Source organism: Lagopus muta, chromosome 7 (genome assembly GCF_023343835.1).
Source record: "Lagopus muta isolate bLagMut1 chromosome 7, bLagMut1 primary, whole genome shotgun sequence".
Taxonomy (NCBI): domain Eukaryota; kingdom Metazoa; phylum Chordata; class Aves; order Galliformes; family Phasianidae; genus Lagopus; species Lagopus muta.
In genome coordinates, this window is record NC_064439.1 from 1,522,859 (window position 1) to 1,549,752 (window position 26,894).

At 41.0% G+C, this 26,894-nt stretch overlaps 1 protein-coding gene across 11 annotated transcripts in view; it reads left to right on the top strand.

The window, feature by feature from the left end:
- The window catches only part of ADCYAP1R1 (ADCYAP receptor type I), a 130,532-nt gene that overhangs the window by 39,011 nt on the left and 64,627 nt on the right, over window positions 1-26,894 (top strand). For all 11 annotated transcript variants that reach the window (XM_048951615.1, XM_048951619.1, XM_048951618.1 and 8 more), the window contains one exon: window positions 17,777-17,882. In XM_048951615.1, coding sequence (XP_048807572.1) covers window positions 17,777-17,882 — 106 coding nt within the window. The remainder of the gene's footprint in view (window positions 1-17,776; window positions 17,883-26,894) is intronic.

Consider the following 26,894-nt stretch of genomic DNA (forward strand, 5'->3'; position numbering starts at 1 on the left):
CAGAGAGCCAGATCCTGAATGGATTGTTTCCCCATTCATTAGGAGATGAGGAGAGAAACTAATTATGTTTACTGTGATAGTGTATCTCAGCTTTTCAAGGGTTTGTATTCTACAGTGAAGAGAACTTGCTGTATTAGTCCTTATCTGTGGCTGTCCTTTCCAGTGCTAGGCTACATTCAAGTAGGACCATCTATATTTCAGTCCCTCTCATTTTCTAAATATGAAGAACTATGTGTAAAGACACATTCACCCGTTCTGCTTCTGCTATGATTGTTTGAATATCTGTAGCCTAAATGAAGGGTTCCATTCCCAGTGGGGGCAGAAACGTGTATGGTTGTGTTGGGCTCTGCTCTTTAGACAACGTTTTTAGACGTTGTCTTTAGACAATCTTTTTTCCATTTAAGACTTAATGAACTGGCATTTAATGAGTTTATTGGTCTTGTGATTTGTAAGAGCTCATGATCCTGTTAGAAAAGGAAAAATTCTCTGCAGGAATACAGCAGTCTTCAACGTGATGCTCTGTTGCATGGGAGCTGTCTCTTAGGGAAAGCAGTGACTCCTTATACGAACATGGCTGGGAATGTCCTCCAGAGGAGGATCTCTTCAAAGCCTAAGACTTGTTCAAAAATAATAAAATGAAAAAAAAAGGTCTTAAGATATGTCACACTGGGTAAGGTAGTTTCAAAGATATGGCTCAGAATGTGTTGTAAGCTCTGTCCCAAAGATATCAGAGGGGTTCTGTGTTACATAACAGCAGCAGTGCCCTTCAAACAGCCCAACTTCAGGCACTTCATAGAGGAATAAAAATTAGGATCCTGGTTCCAGACGGTCCTTACCCTGTCAGCAGGTGGGATGAATACTTCCAGAAGGTGACTGATTGTGCCTGAGAGCTCAATAAATCTCTTAGTTTCTCAAAGAGAGCTTCATGTGTTGGCACTCCAAGGATGCCTGGGGCTGGTAGGGGCCCTTGGCATTACATCGTTGCTCTGTCTCCTATGCTGGCACTTGAAATCTCACCCCAGGGGCTCCAGCTGTTAGTTAGGATTATTGCAGAAGCTGAAGAAAAACACACTTGGTTAAAAGGTTTGAAAGCATATTAAGCTTATAAGCACAAAATGTGAAAGACAAGCAAGAACAAAAGTAAAAAAATGAATTTTCTACCTACTTTTTTCACAATTACTACACACACACACTCATCCATGGGTAATATTCCTTATTTAAGCAAGTAATCTATCCAGGTCTTAGAAATGCACAGCAGCAGGACATGAAGAAGAAAATGGTTGCCCTACATTAATGCTTTCACTTTTCTGCCCTCTGTTGTAATAGTTGTAATAGTTTCTGTGAAGGGCAAATAATATGATGACAACACTGATTTAAGGCCATTAATATGATTCTTTTCCCTGCTGGTTTTATGTTCGTGAGCTTGGAGAAGTATTGGGTGAACAGTCAAATAACAAATTAGGAAATAAAAAAGATGTCTTGGAAAATGAGCCTATAAAAAGAAATCAAAATCAGTGATTTTTCATATTTCTTAGCTATTAATATATAGCAGTTGTAGGGATGTTATTCAAGTCTCTAGCAAGTGTGCCACTGACCTCTTCTTCCTTGGGTTTGCAGAGTCAGCAGTCTAAAAAGGTTTCCCTTAAGGTCAGGTTGAAGAGGTAGTTGTGGTGCAGAACCAAAGCTGCTTTATAGAAAAGGGGGAGATGGAAGCAGAAAGGAATAGAGGCATAGAGGAAGTGAATAGTAGCTAAACAAATACAGTGCAATCACTTTGCTGGAGATTTGACTTTTTATATATTCTCTTATCCTTGTCACCTTTCTGTGTAATGAATTGCAATTTTTATCTTCCCAGTCTGTGAAGAGTCCACTGCTTTGCACTGTATGGCAAGAACAGGGACCTTCCTGAGGATGTGGGAGCACCCTGGATTAGTGCTTGCCCCTGGGTTACACATGGCAAGGCCTTCCAAATGAGCAGTCCATAGGTTGCCTCTAAAATCCCCATTGGAAGAGGCAGAGGATGGAAGGCAGAATGTACTGTGCTTAAGGATGATTTTAGGGCTTCTTTTTCAAACCACCAGAGACAGCTCTTTAATCAAGCTCTACGAAGCCTATTAAAAACACTGCCAACTGTAAAGCCCAAGTGTTGCTATCCTTACAATCCCTGGAGGCAGAGAACCCAGCTTAACAAACCCCTCTTTGTCTCTGTGGGCAAAGAGTGAATTGCACACTCCAGGCTCTCTTCTGCTCATGAAAAGAGAACTGGGGTTTGGTCACATTTGTTTTTTTTTTGCCATGTGGAAGTCGCTTGGAAGAGAGAATTGGTGAGATATGAGTCCTCTCCTACACTAAGCATAGTGATCCCTGGGATGTATTTATTCACTGTATTCTTTTTGAGCCCACAACAGAATATTGCCGTTGTAATGAATAGGAACTGTCTGTGTACTTTTTTGTGCCTGTGAGAGCTGAGCTGTGTACTGATGTCAGCAAATGCACCAATATTTAGCCATCTAAGTGATGGATGTCTGGTTGAAGATATTTATCATTATTAGTACCTACCAACGATAGTCAGTTGTAAGAGGCAAGCACCTCCAGACACTGGTATGACCTCTCATAAACCCTCCTAATAATCTCCTTATTGCAAGGTAATTAAAAATTAGCTTAGATGAGGCTTTGGTTTCCTTAGCTTTTAGAAAACTCATCTTCATTAAGCAGTTTTTATGAATGTCATGTGGATGCTGAATAGATGACTAAGTCACCCTTGCCCAGTTGATTGTCTTAGCAATATCTTGGGACTCATCATCCTTGTCAGGTTATCACAGATGCTGTTTGTTATCTTTCCTGAAATACATTTTTAAAATCAACAATTTCACGTGTTTTCTTGCATGACTGACATCAGAAGTCAATGGAACATTGTATCTCTATGAAAAAAAATAATAATAAAAAGTCCATACCATTCAATACTTCACTCTTTAAAGCAATGAAAGAAAATCAGCCCTCATATGCAATCACTTCAGTCCTTCCTGCAATACACCTTATATAAGAGCACTGATCTGCTGAAAACTTTAAGACTGCAAAGTGACTGAGTTGTTCTTTTTTTTAATGCTTCTGGCTTTCCTGATAACATATTTATGCAATGTCCTCTTCTGTCAAACATTTCTCTGTGTGCTGATTCAGCATCCGTGGGCAAAATGTGTTATTGAGAGGTTATTTAGGCTAAATGCAGTCCGGTGGATTGGTTGTTTAAAGACTCTTGAAGAAGTTTGTCAGTCATGTGAATTACTGATCTGTGTAGATTTGGGAAGGGAAAATACAGGGTTATCTATTTATTTGTTTGTTTTTACTTTATTTTTCTTACCCAAAGCACACATATAAGCATGTTATGTATTTTGGCATTAAGATGTTCAGACCTTTATTTTGGCTTTGCTGTTTGTAAAGTGCTTGCCAGATAAGTAATAATGTGCAATGCATTATTGGATAAGATTAGAGATACACTGAAGCTCAAAGGTGTAAGATGGTGTTCACTTCCTCATAAATATATATTTCCGTGCTGACCTCTGGCTGATGTGGTTTTAGTTATAAGATTTCAATCAGAATCACAGAATCACCAAGGTTGGAAAAGACTGAGTATCACCCAGTTCAACTGTCAACCTACCACAAATATTTCCCACTAAATCATGTCCCTTAGTACAACATCTAAGTGTTTCTTGAACACAGTTGAACAAATGAAACAAGACATGTTTTCGTACTGCAGTACCAACTCAATTCCCACGCAGTTCTGGGCTAAAGTAGCCCTTTTTAGTGTCTCTTCAACCTATGTAGATATACAAAACAAAAACCTTTTTACCCGTCGTGTGTTGTCTATTATGCCTGAAGTAACAGCAGATACACTCTGTAAGCTACCTTCAAGCTCATTTAAAGTAACTATTGGATCTGCCTTTGTGTCTTTCATCTAGCAGCTTTGATAAAAATAATGATGAGGTTATTATTCACTGTGACCAACCATGGCAGCAGGCCATTCCCTTGTCCATTTCTTTTGCAGAGCAGCGGTGGGAGGGAAGGCTGCAGGAGTGGGATGGGTTGTAAGATGGTAGATGGACCTTTGATATTCTAAGGAAGTAAGACTTAGGTGACTACAGCTGTGCATATGTGTTTTGTTTGCCATTTTTGCAGATCACCTATCTATCTATCTATCTATCTATCTATCTATCTATCTATCTATCACAGAATCATAGAATTGCTGAATGGTTTGGGGCGGAAGGGACCTCAAGCTCCAACCCCCCTGCTGCAGAACGGTTGTGTTCTCAGATGAATTAATTTTCCAAAAGTTTGATGGGAATTCTTTGTTGAAGACAGAGATATTGTTAATTCTCTAAAGAAAAAATGAAATTCAGAATAAGTTAAAGCCATAGAAGAAAGCATGGTATCCAAACAGGCTCTCATCTGGGAGATGCTAATCCATACGATCAATGACCAAAGCCTTATGCTACTGATCAAAAACTCATCAGCTTTGTTTTCAAGCAAGATCTTACAGCTAATTTAGGTATTTTTGAATCCCTGATGTTAGAACAGTAACATAAGACACAAGAGCTGGAAGATCAAATGTTCCTTATGCCTCAGATTAGTGTTTACTTTGAGCAGTGCTTCAGCTTCTTGTTCCTCAGTTCCTTCTTTGTGAAATGAGGCCATCTCTGCTGCTCTGCCTCTAAAAACTACAGATGAGCATGAAACTGTGGAGAAAGCACTGCCTGCTGAGTTTTCCAGCACTGATACAAAGTCCCATGTAAATCTCCATCTCATGAATGCTTTCATCTTTGTATCAGCACATGTATTTCTTCTGCGCTTCACATAAGTGTATTTGTTCTGTTGTTTTTTAATTATTGTGTATACCTGCTACTTTTTTTGAGATTTATTTTTTTTTCCTGTGACTAAAAGGGGTAGATGGAGACCAGAAACTACAATATTGGTTTTGCTTTGGTTTTCTCACTGTTACCTATTTGTTAAATCAGTAATTCTGCAGATATCTGACTGCAGGACACAAAGACAAATGTTCAGCCGTAGAATTCTTTCTTGAGCCCATTTATTGTTGTTAACAGAAGCCGAAAAACCACCTTGTGGATGACAACTTATATTGGAGGAACAGGTTGCTGTGTACTGAGGTCAACTCCTGCTACATGGTAGTGCTTGCAACTGAGGCCTTTGGATGTCGACCAGTGTTAAGTGGCGAGCTTCCAGCTGTGATCATTTGAGAAACAAAGAGAATCAAAGAAAAGGAATTAAATGTGGAGTTCAAAGGAAAGTAACAAAAACAAAGGGAAAGTGGCAGTGATGTGGATGAATAATGTTATTCTAGAGATAAAGTTCTGTCCTTCAGTTCTTCCTGCATTTGGAGGGCAGGTGTTTTTTTTTCCTGTAACTTTTTCATACGTGGAAATATCAAATATGTTTGTTGGTTAGCAGAGGAGTAATACAGGAATTCTGAACACAGTCATCCTGAGGATGAAGTAAATAGAAGTTAACGTATATTGGAGTCACCCAGAATAACCCACGAGGAACAACATAAAGTATGTTCTACCAGTTTTGCTTTCAAGCCTGTTTTTGCCTTACTTATGACAGAATTTTGCTCACATGGGAAGGGAAATTCTTTCTCTTCAGTATACAGTAGGCATACTGTATGTCCATTTCTTTATGCTTTCTACTGGTATGAGGATAACCACAGCAAACTGAAATAACATCCCTCTGTTTCTGACCCTACCCTGCAGAAAATGAAGCTTTCTCATTAACAACAATTTGAACCAAATCAAAGGATTACTTCAGTGTTTCCATATCTCTTTTTTGTACGTCTTACTGCAGTTCAAAAGTAAGTGAGGTTGTGAAAATGTAGACCACTTGCCTTAGAGAAAATGCTTTGCTCATCATTAATCCCTTGCACATATATATCCGTAAAAGGGAAGGTAAGGACCCAAACTCCCTGAGGAGTAAAAATAATATGCTCTGTGGAAAATGAATTTTCTCTTCGTAATTAGAAATACGTTATCAGAAGTGAACTTCTTTGGAGGAAAGCATATGAGTTAGGGAGCTGGAAATGAAGACGATAAGGCTGATAGCTGAGCTGTTCTTGCCTCTTTCCTGAGGTTGTGTTGCATGTATTGCGTGACTCTCACCAGACACTGCTATTATCTGCAGAGGCAAAAATTAGCTTATGCTGCTGGGATGCGTACTACATCAAGACTTTTGGAATCCAGAATGGCTGTAAATTTCATAACAAGAATTCATAGAGATTGTGGTGTGGTCATTGTCACTGAGAAAGTAGCATCTAACATTTTTGAGTCCAAATACACAAAGTTAGTGGACTCTGTTAAATCTGAATACAGAAATATTCCAGAAGAGCCTTCCTCTCTTTCTCCAAAATGACAATTTCAGTCCACTGGGAAATGAAACTTGGGAGGAAAGACTTAAGTATATTGGTCAATATTTATTATCTTCAGTGTAAAATAGGAACCATAGTGTAAAATATATAACCATGTATGCTAGGACTTCTAAGTTTTTATTGTGTTTTAATACTCCTCTCCTCTCCTCTCCTCTCCTCTCCTCTCCTCTCCTCTCCTCTCCTCTCCTCTCCTCTCCTCTCCTCTCCTCTCCTCTCCTCTCCTCTCCTCTCCTCTCCTCTCCTCTCCTCTCCTCTCCTCTCCTCCCCTCTCCTTTTTTTAAAATTCTGACACTGAAAAATCTTGTTTAAATATGCAAAAAGTTTCCCATGAAATGTCTGCACATTGCAGTCAGCTGCAAACAGCACAGCTGAAGCATCTGTTATCCTTGGAGAAAGCCCCTGTGCCACTGTGTTCTGCAGCACGAATGCCCTTGTACCTGCCAGCCAGAATGGCTGCCTTAACGCTTCAGCTGCCTGCTGTGTTTTGTTGGGGCTGAGCACAGCAGGAGAGATGTACCACGAGGATAATGGAACGCATCCAGAATCTGTCCTTATTCACTACGATATCACCTATCTGAGCAAGTTTCTGTATGGTGGCAGAGCAGAAAATGCTGGAGCAGAATCTAGGTCATGATAAGACTCTGAAAGTGAGACCTGTGGCTTAGCTGTCAGGATCTGAAATGGATCCAGGTCCTGCAGGTTTATTTGGAACAAAGTCACTCTTTAAGGGGGAGATCTGTTCTTAGAAGAAGACCATCTCTGTCACCATGTGTTGTCCCTCCTTAAATCAAACCACATCCTGCAGTGATGCAGGAATTTGAGGCTGCATATGCAATCTGGCACTTTCTGTTTTTTTTTTTCGTTTGGTTGGATTTCTAGTAATTTTTGAGGCTTTATTTTGTAATGTATCATATATCAGAATGCCTTGGAACTTGATTGAGGCTCATCTCATGCAGCACAGCACATTCACCAGTGAGATTTTCTAAGCATACCTCGTGAGCAGGACACAAATGATGCTGATGCATGTATGCAGTGGTCAGAGAGCAGCAAGCAAGGCAGAGGCGGAGTGTTGAGGTTTTACTGGGACCCAGACGTGGGCCTCTGCTGATAGTTACTCTGGATATGCATTTCTTTCTTAATGCTGTATATGAAAGCAGTGTATTTTTCTTTTGTGATATCATTAGCAGGCAGTTGACGTCCAATATTGTCCTCAGTCACTGCATGTTCTCAAGCAGAGCACGTTTGAGCTGCATCCATGTCACAAAGCATGAGCCAACTTCAAAGCTTCATGTTCTCAGGTTTGGAAAGTATAAGTAATGGGATTAAAAGGCAAAAGCCAGATGTCCTGTTGTGAAGTATTGTTTGTCTGTTTACATGAATTGATGAGTTGGGTACTTTTTAAGAAGGTAAATGCTGCACAACAAGTAATGTGGCTGCTTGCATTCAGCAATGTCTAGGGTATCTTAAAGCAGATGCTTATGCTTACCAACAGCCAGGACAGAATTTTTGCACATAGAGAAGTTAATACGAATCACAAATTTATTGAACTGCTGTGTTTGTGGAGGGAGTTGTGTTGGTAGAACTTCTTCCTTTGGCAGTGGTTTACCTACCCAGAACTCACTACTAGTGTGATATTGCTGCATATCAACGGAGAATTCTCTGAGATGAGATTGAAATGCCATTTAAATGCCATTTAAACACTATTATTGAATATATCACTAGGTATTCAAATGCTGAAGATCAACTGTGATCCATGCCAGTGATGGTGCAGTCCTTCTGCTGGCCTGCCTATAGTGAAAATACAATGCAAAGATAAAAGTGTCTGAGATGGGATTTATGCAGACAATGTCTACAGCTGCACAAGTCACGATGGGCTCTTATTTCTGTTATTAGCAAGAAACAAGTACTGAATCTGCAAGTTTTTTTCTATAGCCATCAGTATTGACCAGCACTGAGTGCCTAAACCATTAACTAACTGCTAGAGATGCTTCTGATAATTCTCAGTTGCATTTATGCAGTCCTAAGTCTGGAGTTAAGGCACTGACCATGTAGGCTGACAATCAGATAGGAACCTTTCTTTATTTGATCATCTGATAGAAGTAGAATTAGCCACATATTCTCTGTGGTATAAATCCAGGTGGAAGGATTGTTGTAGTTAATATCTTTAGACAGGCAAAATTTTGGAATATTCAAACCTATGGAATACTCAGTGGCCATTGTTTCAGTGTCAACTTCATCCATCAGGAATATGTTCGTACATCTAGAATTCTTCTTTTCCCACATCCCCTTTTAAAACATTGATTGCAAGACAGTGAAATATTTCATATTGACATCTTTAAGCAGAATAAAAACATTTCTTGCTTCTTAACTGGATTACTTGAGTTGCACCCTGTTTTCTTAAAAAATCAATGCAATGTTTAATGTCACTTTCTTTTTTCTTTTTTTTTATTTTGTATCAATGCTAAATGACTTTGAGTGTGACCAACACGTGACAAAGTACAGATATATCATACTCTTTACAGTCATAATTTGGGACAGCAGAAGAACAAGTCATTTTATGAGCCATGGCACTGCCAGATATCTTCTTACAGTCACTGCTACACAGTGCCCATAGCCCAAGAAGAACCGAAGCCCCATCTTCAAGGTTCTTCCTCACCTGCTCCTCCTAAATGCCTCTAAAGCTGACTCTTTCTCTGAAAAGTGGAAATTTGTTGCTGGCAGTGTTGCTTTTTCTGTGTATGGTCTCACTGATCATCATTAGCAAGTTTTTCCTGCACGGCCTCTTTTCCTTTCTAATCCCTCTGCTCAGCTCCGTACTGGCTCAGCTCGCTGTGTTGATGCTCCAACACACCATTCACTGCTCCTTCCTTTCCTTCATGAATACAAACTTTATTCCCCTCCTTGAGTTTTTACAGAGGACTAGTGGTGAAACACTCCAGAGACCAGAGTGGGAAAGGAGGGTTTGTTGAGAAAGCTAATCTAGGCGAGATCTTTTGTACCAGGTTTTGATTCCCTGTGGGATCTGAGAGTTTTTTGTCATTGGTTTCTCCCCTCGCTTTGGCACAGTATCTGAACCGACGTCTCTTAGCACTGAAAGGAGAAGGAGGAAAATTGAGAATGAGCTTGAGTACTTCCTGTTATTACCCGTGTTGTAATAAGCTCTTTGCCTCCATTCTTCAGTACTCTCCCCAGTCCCAAAGCCCATTAGGGGAATATCAGCTGTAGCACGATGCACTGACTGGAACCACCTATGGGAAGGACTGAAAAGGAGAAATGTGTGTGATAGTTGAGGGCAAATAGCTTTAATTTAATTAGTGGATTAATTAAAGCTTTCTCCCCTGGGTAGGGTATGTATGTGTGTGTGGAGAAAGTGTTTCCTCAGCCTCCTGTTGCTGTTCTTCACGCATTTCTGTTCCAAGTGTGACTCAGATGGGGTTTCTATTGAGCTTACTGGGGGCCTGCACAAAACAAATTTCCTGTCTAAGATCTTTTTTCTTTGGGGTTTTGTTTAAAGTAATGAAGTATCAATGGACAAATAATAACGTGATAACAAAACTTGCCTTGCAAATGAATGTGGCATCCGGCAGCATGACAAATACAGAAATCCCAAATGCTTTTCTGTTTATCATCAGTGTCCCCTCAGTGAGAGAAGTCTTACGTTAGCACAGGTTCCTTCTGCCTTCACACAGTGAAATTCATCATGAGTTTTCTTCAGTCTGATAAACCATTCATCTACTTGACAGCCTTGTCTCTGCACACTGTACACAGATGCTGAGGAAATCAGATAAAAGTCCACAGTGTCCTGGACTTAATAACAAAACCATAACCTGTAGATCTAAGGAGTGGTTATCCCTTACTATCTTTAAAAACTTCCAGTTTTTGGCTACTCAAAACACGAAAGATGTCAGTCAACTGGAGTGAGTTCAGAGGAGAGCCATCCAAATGGCCTGTGAGGAAAGGATGAGGAAAACAGCCTTGTGTAGGCTGGTGGGGTTACCTAGTAGGAGCCTTACAATAACTATGAGGAAGTCATCCAGAAGATGGAGCCAGGCTTTTCATCACTATGTGTGTCATGACAAAAAAGACTATGGGCATAATAGAAAGTGTTACTGTTTTACCTTGAGGTCAGGTGAGCATCAGTGTAAGTTACATAGAGAGGCCTTGCAGTCTCCAGGTTTTCAGCTGGAAAAAAGGAAAAAGGATAAAAACCCTCCAAGACTCTTAAATCCCATTCCTCTTGAATACTTTTGAAGATAAGTGGAAATTGTGATGTGACTATAATTGTGACTATCAAGTTTTCAAGACTTCAACGTTTTTTAACTTTGGAGAGGAAAGACTTAGGAACAGTGGAAGAAACCCAACTTACATAATATAAGAACAATCAGAAATTATTATCAATCTTTAGTTTCACTTCAAGCATGTTGTGTCTAGAAGGATTTCTAAACACTTGTCCAATGAGTGCTTCCATCCCTTCAGTACAGGGTTTCAAGAAAGGTAAATTGGTATTGCTGGCCATTAGAGATAGGATAAAGATATTGGTTTAACTCAAGGTGTTGGTTCCTGTGGAATTTGCCAGCTGTGCTGATAATATCATGCTTAAAGAAAATTTTATCAACCAACCCATCTACAGGATAGAAAACCAGTTAAGACAAACTCAGAAATGGATTTTCCTGATGTTGCATAATACGTTTAGTCCAGAGTTGCCATTTCAGATGGTACACACTGAGCAAAGGGAGCTGCTGATCACGCTGCAGCTGTTTTGTAATCTACAGTAAGACCTGCATCTCTGCAGGAGCTGCCAATGTTAGAAGGTAACCATATCTTAAATTCATGTAAGCCTGTTTGAAAGAGATCAGTGTTCTGTTTTGGTGGTTTGCACTGTTGGATTCTTGTTGTTACTTAAGGCACTGTACAGTTCCTTGTTCCTTGGTTTGAATAAGTTTTTAATCACTTTGCCCTTTCACTTAGTCTGAAGTGTTTGGAAATGAACAGTAGTTTGCATAATGTTTACCCAGGCAGACAAAAACACAACCAAGTAACAACATAAGGTTTTCCTGGAGACAACAACTTACTCAACTGCCAAGCCAATGCTGTGGTACCAGTGATCATGTAAATCAGTTCTGAAAAAAAAACAACACAGGTAATCAGAGCTACTTCTCAAAGACCTCTACTTGTAACAGTGTTTTTCAAGTCTTGGCCCTGGTTTGACCACGAACAGTTGCTAGGAATAGGGAGTAAATCTAATGATATTGTTTCTGTTGCAAAGTAGGCTTCGGTACAAAGCAAATGATCTTATAAACGTAGTGGATTAAACATCTTGCTTGCATTACTTTGCATCAACTTGATGTTGATGTCAAAAACTTTGCGTGAGAGATTTAGTGAAGTAACAGTAGTGATGGTTTGTTTGCTTCTCCCCAACCTCTGTTTTTACTCTTCTCATTTCATGGTGCATATCTGACATATGACATATCTGAAATGGTACGAAAATATTCTCAATCACTTTGAAAAAATAATTTAAAAGAAGAGTCAGGTATTTACAGGCAGAAAATGGAAAGAAAACTTCATGCTACTGAATTATTGTATTTGATCAAGCCTTTCTAAAAATGAAGATGCCAAAGGAGTTGCACAGTTCATTATCACATCCTTATTATGACTTCAGAACATCTTGCCTGACCCTGGAGTATCTCAGGAACGCTGCTGACTTTTCTCACTCCTGTGGTTCCACTGAGTTAACTTGTAAAGGGAAATGATGTTTTAAAACAAATATGAATGTTCTTACGGAGAGTAAAATGAGCAGAACTCTTTTTTGAATGTCTGTTTGTGGTCAAAGACCGCTCAGGGTTTTTGATTAGACTTAATGCTCAGCAGTAGGATTAGTCTGGAACATCTTTCACTGCTCTTTTTTTTTTTTCTTTTTTTTTTCAGATCCTTCCTTACGAAGAAAGGTTGAGGGAACGGGGCTTGTTTAGCTTGGAAAAGAAGAAGCTCTAGGGAGACCTCATTGTGTCCTTCCAGTATCTGAGGGGAGCGGATAAACAGGAGGGGGAACGGCTGCTTACAAGGGTGGATGATGATAGGACAAGGGGGAATGGTTTTAAAGTGAGACAGGGGAGGTTTAGGTTGATATGAGGAGGAATTTTTTCAGCCAGAGGGTGGTGAGGCACCGTTACAGGTTGCCCAAGGAGGCTGTGGATGCCCCATCCCTGCAGGCATTCAGGGCCAGGCTGGATGTGGCTCTGGGCAGCCTGGGCTGCTGGTTGGTGACCTGCACACAGCAGGGGGTTGGAACTGGATGAGCATCGTGCTCCTTTGCAACCCAGGCCATTCTGTGATTCTGTGATTCTGTGATTCCAGCCACCCAAATACCTCTCTCATGCACACATTTTTTTCAGTGAATCTGAATGTAGCACCAGGATTGCATTCCCTTTCATAAAGAATGTCCTGTCATGTGTCTGAGAAGTTGCTCATGTACTTGATATATAACTTAGAAAATGAGTCAAGTGCTGAAGTGTAAAAGCCTTTTTCCATTAGCTGTGCATTACAGGGTCCAAAATATCCTGACAAAGGACAAGCATAAAGTCCAGTGCTGACAGCAGCAACTGAAGGTGAAGTGAGATACCCTAAGGCACGTTAAATGGTCTGGACATCTGTACTGAGTCTTCTAACTTCTTCCCCTTGGTTATAGCCATATGTCGAATAGTGTCATACATGCAGCCAGAACAGCTGCCTAAGCATGGTGCTCGGCTTATGTTTATATGTCATGTTACTCAATGCCTGTGGTTAGGAAGCATCTTCCTAATGCACTCCAGTGCTGCTCTCTTGGAGCTGTCTACTCTCAGCCAAGCTTTGTGCTACTTGGATGTGTTTTCAGGACTATTCTCTCCTCATTTGCAGGTTTACATGGGATGAGGGCCCAGGAAGCAGTGTCACTGACTTGTACCACCCCATAGCTCAATCAGGGCACAGTCATTATACATGCTGGGAAGAGATGAAAGGTTATTACAGTGCTCTGTAAATAGACCTTTATGCACCAAATCAAGGAGCTTGCCATGTCACCTTTGCAATACAGAAATTGTGTGGAGAGAAAGAAGTTGCTCACAAATTTATCTTCACCTCTCTTGTTTGGCGTTCTTGAAAGAAGGAGAATATCTGCTGAAAGAAGCTGTCTACAACTATTTATTTCCATAAAAAAGTATATGCTAGCCTTCTGAACTGCATAATGCCTTCTACATGGTTACTTCCCCAGAGCATCCACATGTTGAGGAATGCCTTGCTTGAATGGTTGGCTCTAAACAGTTGCTAATCTGATGTATGCATGTGGCTAGGTCAGGTCTGGATGTGGCAGACTTGTGCAGCTCAGGCTTGTGCACTAACAGTGGCTTTTGTAACAGAAAAGTTCCCATTCGAGCAGCACCTTGAGATGTGAGAGAGTATATTTATGCTGTTACATGATAACGTGAGTTATTAAAATTATTGTCAAGGGATCAACCATCACTCACAGGTTGATTTCTGTGGCGATTGCTATAATAAGTATAAAAGAGGAATAAATGAAAGCTGTCGACGTATTGCACATCTACAGAGACTTTGAGTGGTGGTTTCACACTGATGGTCAGATTTACTCCACCACACTGATGTTTTCACCTCCTCAGAGCGATGGGGAAAAAAAAGAGTGAAAAAAAGTACATGAGTTGAGATAAGGACAGGGAGATCACTCACCAATTACCTTCAAGGGCAAAACAGGCTTAGTGCAGGAAGAATAATGTAATTTATTTAGATTAGAGCAGTGAGAAATAGAAGAACTAAAAATCTATTGAAGATATATTCCTTTTCAAAACTGGTCTGAATCAATCTCCTCTACTTCATTGAGAGTAATATATATTTTTCAAATTTAAATGTGAACTTCCTGTGTTTTCCACCTCGTTTTTTCTGGTACATGTCAAAATATTTCTTAACAGCACGTGTCACTGATATCTTCTGGGAAGCAGCCACCAGACTGCCTACAATGAGTTCAGGAAATCGTAAATGTCCTTGAGGCAAAAGAATTGACATCGTGAGGCCATGAAGTTCGAGCATATGCTGCTATTTCGGCTGTGCTCTGCTGTTCAGTTCTTAAAGACTAGCTTGACAGATGAAAGGCATAAACTCTGCCAGTACGTAGCGAGTGGAGACACGTGAAACATATGGATCCTTTCAGGAGAACATGATAACCTGAAAGCATCTCTGCCTTCAACAAAGAAATGTTTTGTTATAAGCGATCCAAACATGGCTTTATTTTCTCTGAAAAGACACTGCTAATTAGCAGAGATGACAGGCAGCTCCTATTCTCTCACTGAGGTTGCTCTTTTCTCCTTCTCTTTGTTTTCTGTCTTAGTTTCATTGTTCCTTGATAACTTCTTTAATGTCTGTTAGATTCGTAGAATTGCTCAGGTTAGAAAAGACCTTAAAGATCAAGTCCAACCACAACCAAACCATACCACGCTAACCATATCCACCACATTTAAACACATCCAGGGTTGGTGACTCAACCACCTCCCTGGGGAGCCTATTCCAGTGCTTAACAACCCTTTCTGTAAAGAAGTTTTTCCTGCTATCCAACCTAAATCTCCCCTGGTGCAACTTGAGGCCATTTCCTTTCCTCCTGTCACCAATGAGAAGAGACCAGCCCCGCTCTGCTGCAATCACCTCTGAGTTATTTGAAGAGAGCAGTAAGGTCTCTCCTCAGCCTCCTCTTCCCCAGACCAAATAGCCCCAGTTCCTTCAGTCTCTCCTTATAGGCCATATTCTCCAAGCCCTTCACAAGCCTTGTTGCCTTTCTTTGGACCTGCTCCAGCACCTCCATGTCCTTTCTGTACAGAGGTGCCCAAAACTGAACACAGCACTCGAGGTGAGGCCTCACCAGTGCCAAGCACAGGGCAGGATGACTTCCCTGGTCCTGCTCACCACTCCATTCCTGACCCAAGCCAGGATGCCATTGGCCTTCTTGGCCACCTGGGCACACTGCTGGCTCATATTCAGCTGACTGCCCATCAGCACACAGAGGTCCCTACTGACTAAAGAAGATGCAAAACATTGAAGGGTAAATCACACTCTTCTGTCCTTTGATTATAGATTAAATTAAATCTTCTTCTCTACTTCCATGGGCCAGAAGTTGGACGTGGTGGGTTTCTAATGTTTTGTATCCTGTGATGGACTTTGAATCCATCCATCCTTTGATATGTTGTGAACTCCAATGGACATTCAACATCGATGATACGAAGCTGCAGAGAATTCTGCAGCTTAACAATAAACATGTAAAGAGACATTTCTTATTGTTTCTTTGTATTCTGCCTCTGCAGGTTTGACAACTACAAAATCAAAGCTTTTGTAATCTGTACATGCTGAACTGCATAGGAAGTGTGAAGTTCTTATATTGAGACAGCTCCCAGACACTCCTTTCAGACATGGGCAGCTGTGTGACCAAAGAAATTTCCCTCTCTTTGGTGAGGTTCAGGGGATGATGTAAAAACCGTTATGTTCTTGAGAGATCGTAGAGGTCTGTGACAGGATATATTTTCCAGGCCCTTGGGAGCCCTTAAAACAGAAAGTGTTTTGTTTTGAAGAAAAACAACTCTAATATGGTTGTGCTTGGTGTGTCCCATGGGGCAAAGGGCTTAAATTTATTGCTGGGATTTTGGAGGTGGAACTGTGTAGCAATAGCAGTTCCTTCCAGTGGTGAGGAAGGCTTTCCATTAGAGGTTCATTGTGACATCCTCTCTTTGAGGTAAGGTTGGTAACTGTTACAATGCCAAAAGTCTGCAAGTGGGTCCCTGCCTCTTTGCATAGAGAAGAGCACAACCAAGTATAACCATACTTGGGTTATGTATGCTGTGGGATGTGTTGTAAGCATGTATTAGAATCATAGAATGGCCTGGGTTGGAAGGGACCTCAAGGATGATGAATCTCTAACCCCCCCCAGCACACGCAGGGCCACCAACCTCCATGTTTAATACTAGACCAGCTGCCCAGGGCCCCATCCAACCTGGCCTTGAACACCTCCAGGGATGGACGGGGCATCACAGCCTCTCTGGGCAGCTGTTCCAGCACCTCACCACTCTCATAGTACAGAGTTTCCCCCCAATATCCAACCTAAATCTTCCCTCCTTCAACTTAAAACCTTTTCCTCTTGTCCTGCCATTATCTACCCTTATAAAGTGTGTGCTGGTTATTTGATGCATTAGTGACCCAAACCGTTCCCTCCATTCCATCTGTGGTGTTGTGCGGGAAGTAAAGGCAATCTGTGTGGATGGGATTCCAAAAATAAACAGAAACAGATTGGATTCAGGTGTTGTTTTCCCTACTTGCTTGTTTCTGTTTATCACTTGGCAGATACACACCACTCCTAGTTATCTAGAGTGAAGAAAATGGGATGGGAAATGCAGAACAACCAAGTAGTTTGCAGTGAGCTGAGCTGACCTACCCCATCTTCAACCAGCGTGTGGATTTTCAGGAGACTTTCCACTGAGTTTGATTGGAACTTTAGCAGTACCCCTGTGAAATGGTCTAATGAAACCTGAGATTATGTTTTCCTTGAACTGATATCCCCTAGCCACTTTCTGCAGCAGGAATGAAATCTTTTATTGATTTCTGAGAACGGGTCCCATTTTCAGTTTGTTGCTGCTTTGGGATTGCCTGCGTTCTGTTGGCACAATGTTCCTCTTATACATTCATTTATCTTTTTTTTTTCTCTTCTTTTTCCTTTTTTTTTTTTATTGCAGTGGGCTGCCTTAAGCCATAAAGATAGAAAAGAAGTTTTGGATCGAGTCATTTCAGTTGCATTGGCACTGCATTTTGGTCTTGGCAAGCAAGCTGCCTTGTATTCATTGGGAAGAAAGGCAGAAGGAAGCATTAAAGAATGGACGGGGTGAAAGACTGGGAGCAAGAACTTTAATTTAGTTTAGGGTCCTGAGTGAGGTTAATGGATAGTGTGAGACTCATAAGAAAGTGGCAGAAGATCAAACAGAGCCTCAAATGATTTCTGATTCCTCTTTACATTATTTCTTTATTTAGAGGTAACCTCGCTTCTGCTTTATATGAGGAAGAAATGCAATAAAGCAAAGCAAACACACTGCAGATTGCACTTTGATAGAGGGCAGCATTAAAAACAGTCTTAGGAACACTCTTAAGCTTTCTGTCTAGAACAAACAAATAAACATCAAGAAGTCTGTTGCAGTTTCATCTATTAAAGATTTTATTACTTTCTTCTTTCTGGAAGGGAACATCAAAACTTCCCAATGTCTCTTCATAAGCTCTCCAGCTAGTTTACGTTTATTACTGCTCTTTCACCACATTTTTTTCTTCCCATTTCAGGTTACAGCAACACATTCTAACTGCATAATTAAAAAGGAGCAAGAAACCTGTCTGGAGAAAATACGGAGGGCAGCTGCTTTGAACCCTCTTAATGACTCTTCTCCAGGTGAGTTTCAGCTTGGGATATGCCATATGCATTGATTTGAGGGTTTCCAGACCTTTTCTGTTATGCCTGCAGGGTTTTCCAGCCATGTCATTGCAAACATCTTACTGGAAAAAGTGCCATCACTGCAGTTATTGAAGCTTAAAGAGGCATTGTAAGGACAGAAAAAAAAATCAATCAGTGGGGACACACTATGCTGATAGGTGGTTATTATCAGAGGTCAAGGATTTGCTTCCATACATTAGGTGATGCAGTGACATATATTGACCAAATGAATCAAAACCATAACGACAACAGCAACAAGAATCTGTGTGCCTTGGAAGGAAATGTCTTGATAGGATGTTGGGGCTGCTGGGGGATTAGGCTGTAAGTGCTTCAAGTGCTCTACAACAGCAATTGCTCATTCCCCCTCATTACGTCAGTAATAATTTTTGCCTCTCTGTCACACGATCTGAAGACCTTTATCACAGGGATTAATGTTGTGGTGACTGTAATCTTGATAAAGATTGCTAAGAAACTGAGGCAGCAAGTAAAGAAATTAATGCTTTAATATCCTGTCTCGTTTCCCACTGACTGCAGCAGGAGCTGCCGATGGCCAGCACCAATGAGAGAAGGGCAAAGAATGACAAAGCAGCTAATTGGAAATCAGGGCTTATTTTCTGAGTCGTGTCCAAAACGCTTCTGCTGTGACTTGAATGGGTAAAACTGCTGAGAACTGCAGATAAAACATGCTGTGTGTGTGTCAGAAAAGAGGGGAGATCTCCCTCTTCTTTACCTGGCTGCATATTTTAGCCCAGGAGCAAGAGAGGGTATGATGCAGATAACAGAATCATAGAATCATAGAATTGCTCAGGTTGGAGAAGACCTTCAAGATCATCAAGTCCAACCACAACCTAACCATATTACCCTAACTACCAACCCTCAGGGTCAAAACATTTTATCATAGCTTGTTCTTTATAACTCACATCCAGAATAACCCTCTGCTTTTTGGTAACCCAGGTACTATTCAAATCAAACTCTGTGTCCTACCTATCTCAAATTCAAAGTGCACAGCTCAGAAATAGAGGAGGTCGAGTGCCATTGGGAAGCCTTTTGCATCTTAGTGTGATGAAAATGTATCACCCACACGGGCAGGGAAAGATGACATCCTTTCAAGCACTGCCTCAGCAAAAGTGGTAATGCTCTTTATTTTGTTCCCCATCTATTTTTTGGCTCCATCAACTTTTCCCAGGTTTACTATGCTTTTATCTTCTGGGGCATGTGTCAAGTGAAGAGGGGCTCTTTGCTCATTGCTTCACATTTTCTCTTTTCTATTGAATAATACGTGAAGGTAAACAGGTGATGCCTCTGCAGTGGGAACAGAACTGTTGAATGCACAGGGGCAATGAATTTGAGTTTCATAAATTTGCCCACACTTTTTTTTGCTGTTCACCACTTCTGAAGGCAGTGAGTTTTACTGTATACAGGACTTTAGGAAAAGAAACCACATTTCATCTGAGATGTTTGCTTGCCAGTGAAAAATTCTGGATTTTTTCTTGCTTGAAAGCCATTTCTTTTAAAGGATCCTCTTTGCTGCCATTTCTCCATACCTTTATTAGTTCTTGTGGAAGTGTTTTACGTGTATTTCATTTCATCTTCAGTGCTGGTACTGTAACATCCCACTCTATCACTTTTAAGCCCTCACCTTCTAGACTTGCTTTTGAAGTCTGATCCTTATTTTGAGCCATATCCTGCCACTCTCATTTCCAACAAGGCATTATCTCCATTATTGCAGGATGGGACATCAACAGACCTGTTTTCTCAAAAACTTTGACATGCTGCTTACTCTGTTTAGAAGAACACCTTGCTGGTGACTGCTAGCAAGTCATGTACAATATGACATACTCCCCCCACAATGAATATTTGGAAAGCACCCAATTACTTCCAAAGCATTTTTGCTCCCAGACTTAGTGAAATGGAGTGCTGCTCACCATAGCTGAATCTGTCTTGTAAGTCACCAAGCATTGCTTGAACAAATATGATGAAGAGGTAGTAACCTTTTCTTAATTGTTTTTAACAGTACGATATTAATGATGGCAGGTACTGTGGTTTATCCTCCCAATGAGCTAAACTATACTACCTTGCTCTGAAAGCAGTGTAGCTCCATAGTCTTCTGTTAACATGTGATAAAAAGTCAAATAACTGCATGTAAAACCCAAACCCAAACTGTGTAATCTGTATCTAGTATTGTAATCTACAATATCTAGAACAACTACGTCACAGAGAGTTGTTTAGTGGGCTGGGATTGGGTTGTTGGTTGAACTAGATGATCTCAGAGGTCTTTTTCAACATGGATGATTCTATGATTCTCTGATTCTACAACTCCTACTACATGGGGTAAAAATTAATGATAGTAATAGTAGATTCTGTTGTCCATTTCTCTGCAGCAGTGTTTCGTGTAGCAAAAAGTACGGCATGAAATGTGATGCACTACCAAGTTAGAAGTGGAAGAACATCTTATAAGTTCCTATATTTTGCAATAACTCAACCCTCCTGCCTTTGCTTTGCCCCTTGCTGAGTTCAGCATCTGTGAATGCAGACATAAACTAAATGGTTCCCCACAGCTCATCTGGATGAGGTCCAACAGAACACAGTTTTCAAGCTACAACTGTAACCATGGGTCGTGAAAAGCAAGGCTGGTGCTCTATTAGAGAAAACAGCCAGCCCTAAAGAATCACGGCTCTGATGTTTTCACCTTTTTCTCCCACTCTGCTTCTCATGCCCAGCTGTTATGCTCATTACTGTTTTATCTTTCACAGTACTCTTCCTCCCCCCCCCCCCAGCTGCTGGCTCTGTCTGCAATGCTTCAGAAACCGATTGCCTTGAGATTTTCTGTTGTTTCTTTTTTCCTTTTTCTTTTTTTCCTGTTATTTTATGTTGACTGTTTCCTCTTAAATGCTTTAAATTCTTCAGATGCCTTTGTATGAAAAGAAATAAGGAGCATGTGATGACCCTATGTGTACAAACCTGTCCAGCCATCACCTACAAAGTACGCTTGAAAAACAGAATTTGAAGAAAATGAGATCTCAGCAGGACCCAGAATTTGACTCCTTTGCTCTAGAGAGGGAATTAAAGTGATAAGGACAGATAATGAAAGCCAAATGGTGAAAAGAAAAGTGGAAGAGAAATGATTCCTCAGCTTCTCCAGGAGGAGGGACCAGACTATTTCTTATATCAGTATTATCAGTCTCCCTTTGTTCCAGTTTTTGTCTCTGTTTTATTGTGGAGCTGCACAAATTTCTGCTGGACTCTTTTGTAGCTGTCAACAGTCCTCAGTGGACTTTCTGCCATGTAGAAAATGATTAAGAATCATAGAATCATACAATGGCCTGGGTTGCAAAGGAGCACAGTGCTCATCCAGCTCCAACCGGTGCTGTGTGCAGGTCGCCAACCAGCAGCCCAGGCTGCCCAGAGCCACATCCAGCCTGGCCTTGAATGCCTGCAGGGATGGGGCATCCACAGCCTCCTTGGGCAACCTGTGCCAGTGCATCACCACCCTCTGAGTGAAGAGGTTATTCATGATGAGGGTGGTGAAATGCTGACAAGGGTTACCCAGGGAAGCTATGGATGCCCCATCTCTGGATCAAGGCCATGTTGGATGGCACTTGGGGCAACCTGGTCTGGTGGGAGATGTCCCTGCCCATGACAGGGGAGTTGGACTAGATATTTTTGCAAGCCTTTTCTAAACCCTGGAATTAGTTATAAATCTGTGGGATTCAGCTAATTAAGGATGGTGAGGCACTGGAACAGGTTGCCCAAGGAGGCTGTGGATGCCCCATCCCTGCAGGCATTCAAGGCCAGGCTGGATGTGGCATTGGGCAGCCTGGGCTGCTGGTTGGCGACCTGCACACAGCAGGGGGTTGGAACTGGATGAGCTTTGTGCTCCTTTGCAACCCAAGCCATTGTATGATTCTGTGGTTTATAGAGCCTGAAATGTATTATCCTGGAATGAGCCAAGGTGTGATACAGCACAACATTTTGATCAAAAAGAAACAGAAGTGATGAGGTCTCATTGGTGATTAAGTGGTTCATGACTCACTGCCAAATGAACATTGATGTTGTAGTCCTAGCTAGGTAGTCTCATTCCCCCTCGGCCTTCATCTGAAATAATTTGAAGGACAGTAGTATTGCCAGGCAAGTCAAGTAATGCAAATGGAATAAGTACATGTAGAGATACAGTGTCTGCAGTTGTTAAGAGGAATCTTATCACAAGTACCCCTGTGATACAAATCAACAAAAGAGAAACTGATAAAGGCACCAAAGGGTAGAAGGTGGTAATTAAGAGATTATGGTGGTAATTTAGGGAGAGAGGAAACCACAATGGACTTTGAAAAGTGTTTACATCTTCATATGACTGTCATGGATCAGTTTTAGATTTTCATTCTCCTCCATGGCTCATCAGCCTCCTGTTCTTTTCGGGCCTTTTAGTTACCTGCTCTTGTTTCCCTTGGCACCCCTGGGAAGCTGTTGTTTCATTATGTGCCTGCGCATGTGTGCATGTGTCTCCCTTGTTGATGCAGCTGTGCACAAAGACTAGATTTGTTCTTCTCACACTCAGCTTTTAAAGCTATTGAATTGCCACTGCAGGGAGGGTATGGCTCAGAATGTGTCTCTACCCCTAAATGTTTTCTACTTGTCTCCTGTTGTAACCAAGATACTGACACTGATAGCTTTGATCTGCCTGAATGGGCCTATCTTAGGTCAAAGATGCTTTTCTGTGCTGATGGATCTGACACTGCATAGAGTCTCTTCTACTATGCTCAAGTAGAAGCAAGGAGGAGTTTCAAGATAGAATATGGAGACCATGCAATACTGGGATAGAATCCATGTTCATTTCAGATATCTATCCTGCATAGAGGAATAAGACACCTGTGTAACCATCAGTATCTGAGCTGTGATCAAGCCTTATTCTTTCTTAGGCAAACAGAAGAGAAACAGATTCACTGATCTTTGTTTTCCAACCATTGTCTCCTTCTTTGGCTCCTTAGTGAATGCTTTATCTGTCAGCAGGCTTCAGAGAAATCTGATCATGAGATGCAATGCATGGATTCATGTCACCTAAGTATAGCTGTCTGAAGTAGAAACCAGTTAATGCTAGTTATTTAGAGTCTGCTCATAGTAGATGAAGACAGGTGCTTTGAAGTCGCACTTAAAAGTACTAACAAGATTTAAACTTGCCTTATTTTGACGCCCATCTTGTGAAGATTGTGTGTAGAAGTGCCAATTTCTCTCCACTGCCTATTAAACCAATAATTACAGGACATCTGAAGTTAGGTGGTATGAATCATACTGATTATAATGTAGCAGTGTTGGAATTAACAGAATCTTTGCCGTCTGGGCATGAGGCAATCTGCAGGCTCTTTAAAGAGCCTTGTTCTCAAATGGAGCAGCAGCAGCTATAGGAGATAGTATAGAATCACAGAATCATAAAATGGCTTGGGTTGGAAGGGACCTCAAGGATCACGAAGCTCCAACCCCCCACCAATGCAGGGCCACCAACCTCCCCATTTTACAGCAGCCCAGGCTGCCCAGGGCCCCATCCAACCTGGCCTCCAACACCTCCAGGGATGGACCGGGCATCACAGCCTCCCTGGGCAGCTGTTCCAGCACCTCACCGCTCTCACAGCACACAACTTCCCCTGACATCCAACCTTAATCTTCCTTCCTTCAGAGGCAATGTACTGGAATTTGATGCTTGCCATTCTAAAAATACTGTCAATTACAAAATGCATGTGAGCTACCATCCCCATCCCATACAATCCTTACAGTAACAATCCCTACTGTCTTCTTTCAAGCTGTCCCTTCTGTAATCCTCAGAACTGCCAGGAAGTCCTTCTATAATAACAGAGGAACGCAGAGTCAGTAAGGTTGGAAATGACCTCTAAGGTCATCTCATCCCATCCTAGAAGGTAGAATGGATTTTGTGTAGGCAATTTGGTAAGATATTAACTCTGATAAGATTGATTTCTGGGAGCAGGACTAAGTAGAAGTATTCATCTGCAAACAGTTTGTTCATGAATAAAATGTAGGTTCCGGTGACGTGTTTGAAGAATTTCTGGTGAAAAATAATGGAAAATAAATGTTTCAGAACATTTGTTTCAGAGCTATAGGAAATATAGCTAACTAAATTTAAATGACTTTAAAAAAAAAAGAACACTAAAGTTAAAAATAGAAAGCTAAAAATAAAAGCTTCCCTCTCCCTTCTCCATGCTTTATGTTTCTTATTAACCAAAAAGAAAGGAAAATCTCCTACCACATAGATGAATGTGTTTTTTTAATTTATTTCCAACTTTTTTTCTGTAATTATCGAAGCAAAATATCGTTTATTTGTGCAGCTCTGCTTGGGAGTTCCATGTTTCTATGGTGACAGTTCATTAAACCACACTGCATCTCTTTCTCTTTTGTCCAAAGTTCGGTGCTGCCATGAAGTCTGATCTCACCTTCCACTACTCAGCACACACAGTGTGCCATGGGGAGCTGATCAGGAGTAAATAGGGGGAGCTTCTTTAGGGCATTCTTATCAATAAGTGATGGTTTATCCCATATACTTCTTTTATTTTTTTTAAAGATGATAATTTTCGGATTAAAATAATAGAAGATCCATTGGCAGTGTGTTTTTTTTTCTCCTGTGGGATGGGTAGATTGGAGGATTGCTCGTATTCACATCTCCCCAGGCTGTAATTGTACGCATTATATATAAAATTGCAGCCATGGTAGAGCAAGTCACTGCAGTTAAAAAAAGAGCAATGAATATCAGTAAATCATATGCAACAAAACAGGTGGTGGTCTTTCCTGTACTACTCTGTCTGTTGGTACCTTCCATTTCAAGGACATCTTGAAGCTGTGACGTGCAATTACTTAACCTTTTAATGTCTTACCTAGTGCTGTAGCAATGCAAGGGAGAATTAATCTGAATTATAACTGAATGACCATCCATGATTTTTAGTATGATTTTCATCAGATCTTGGCAGCTCCTTTTAAGCTGTGTATCACTAAGAGGGAGTTTGATTCTTGCTCGAATCAATGGCACGATTGACTTATTTCTAGGATCTGTGTTTCTAGAGGTGGAATACAGGTTCTGCTGGTGGATATTCAGTTTCTCTGCACTGGCAGTGACTGCATTTCAGAGGAATCTTGAGTGAACCCTGGATTTTGCTTATTTATTTCACTGTGGTTTTCAGTAAGTTGCTGAAGGAAGAGAAGTACAGAATTACTTTGCAGATTCTTAGGACTTGATTTGGGTGCACATAAACCCCCAGTGCCTTTTAAGCCCTTCAGACTCCTTGGAGTATTAAGATATATTTGTGTCTCCTGAAGCATCTCAAATGGTATTAAAATCTGTCCTTGTGGCAGTGCATTGAGGTCTTTTGGTGGGAATACCTGATGTAAGTCCCTGAAAACTTCACGTGTGGCCTAAATAATTAATTCAGGCTCCCTCAGAAGTCAGTAATGAAGAGCAGAAAACTTCTGAGTGCTGACCATTACCCATAGACACCTTTATTTTATCCCTGGAATTGCTTTCAGAATGTGGTTAAATATCAGAACTTCAAGGATGATAATGGAAACTGAGGCAGTTGGGAAAGGGTTTAATGTATAAAGACAGATATCCATTCACATAAAGGTGCTTTGGGTACCTAAGAAACCCACACAGGGCTGGAAGATGTGGCATAGACCTACAGGACTGACAATACTACAACAGAAGCAGGAGATAATGAGGTTCAGGTGGCCCTCATTACCTTCAGTGTGCCAGCCAAAGCCCACCTCATTTCACATACATTAATCTACCTTTGTAGTCTGTGAGCTTAAAGAGCTGTTGTTCTGAATGCAGTTCAGTGGAAACAGATACACATTTCCAGAGAGCCAGTCATGTTTCTTAAGAGAGTCCTCTGAAAGAGTAAGGGTAGGGATTTGTGGACTCCTTTGTTTCTTTGTTTTGTTTACTGAAGGGTGTTAATCAACCTATTAAAAACAACAAACAATACAAATGCCTGCTTATGTATTTGCATCAATTGTAGAGACATAGAAAAAAACAGATTAATAGATTACTAAAGCATCATTATAAGCACTGATTAACGGGGTCACAATTAGTTGTTTTTAATAGAGGAGCTACCAGAATATCGTCTGCAGAGTTTGGCCTTATCAGCAAATTAACCAGAAACAAGAAGGTGCAACAATAATTTCTGACCTCTTCTTGAGCTTATGGAAGCCAGGAAGGATGTAAAGAGTATTGGCAGATAATAAAGACAAAACACACGTATTGGCTATTTCTGTAATTCCTTAGATTTGAGCTTCTGTTGGTAATGAATTAACAAAGTACAATCAAGAGATATAATAGGATCTATCAATACAGACTGGAATTAATCTTAGCTGTGTTGAGGATGTGTTTCTTCACTCTGGTACAATGAAGGATCTTTAATACATCAGCAGATTCCCTTCTCACCCTGAAATAATCCCACACATGTCCTGTTGATGGTAATGATGGACCCTTGTTCCGTTTTGTGGCTTGGTGTTGAGAAGGGAATAGAGGCCCTGGAGCAGAATCCAAATGGAGTGCTGTTTTTTCATTGTCTGATAGGGCTATGATTGTAGAACTCCCAATGCTTCTCAAGGAGAACCATATGGAATGGTGCTCCAACTTGTGACCTGCTTCAAGAAAGCTTGACCAGGCTCCTCCTTTTTTCTTACATGTGAATATTATGGTCTGCCAGTCATCTATTTGAATGAGATGAGAGTGAGGCAATGATGGTCATCAACTGTCCTGCAGCGTCCTTCCATTTCTGCCTGGGTTGAAAAGGCCTAGCAGTGGCACAGCCCAGGAAATGAACCTATTGTATGGGACACAGTGGGAGTTGCATGAGCATGCCATAAAGGTGCCACTGTTTGAACTTCCTTTCTTATTTTTCTGTAGCTTGCTACGAAGATGAGAACAATATGAGGGCAGATTTCTACGCCATAGGAATTTTTATCACGGCCGTT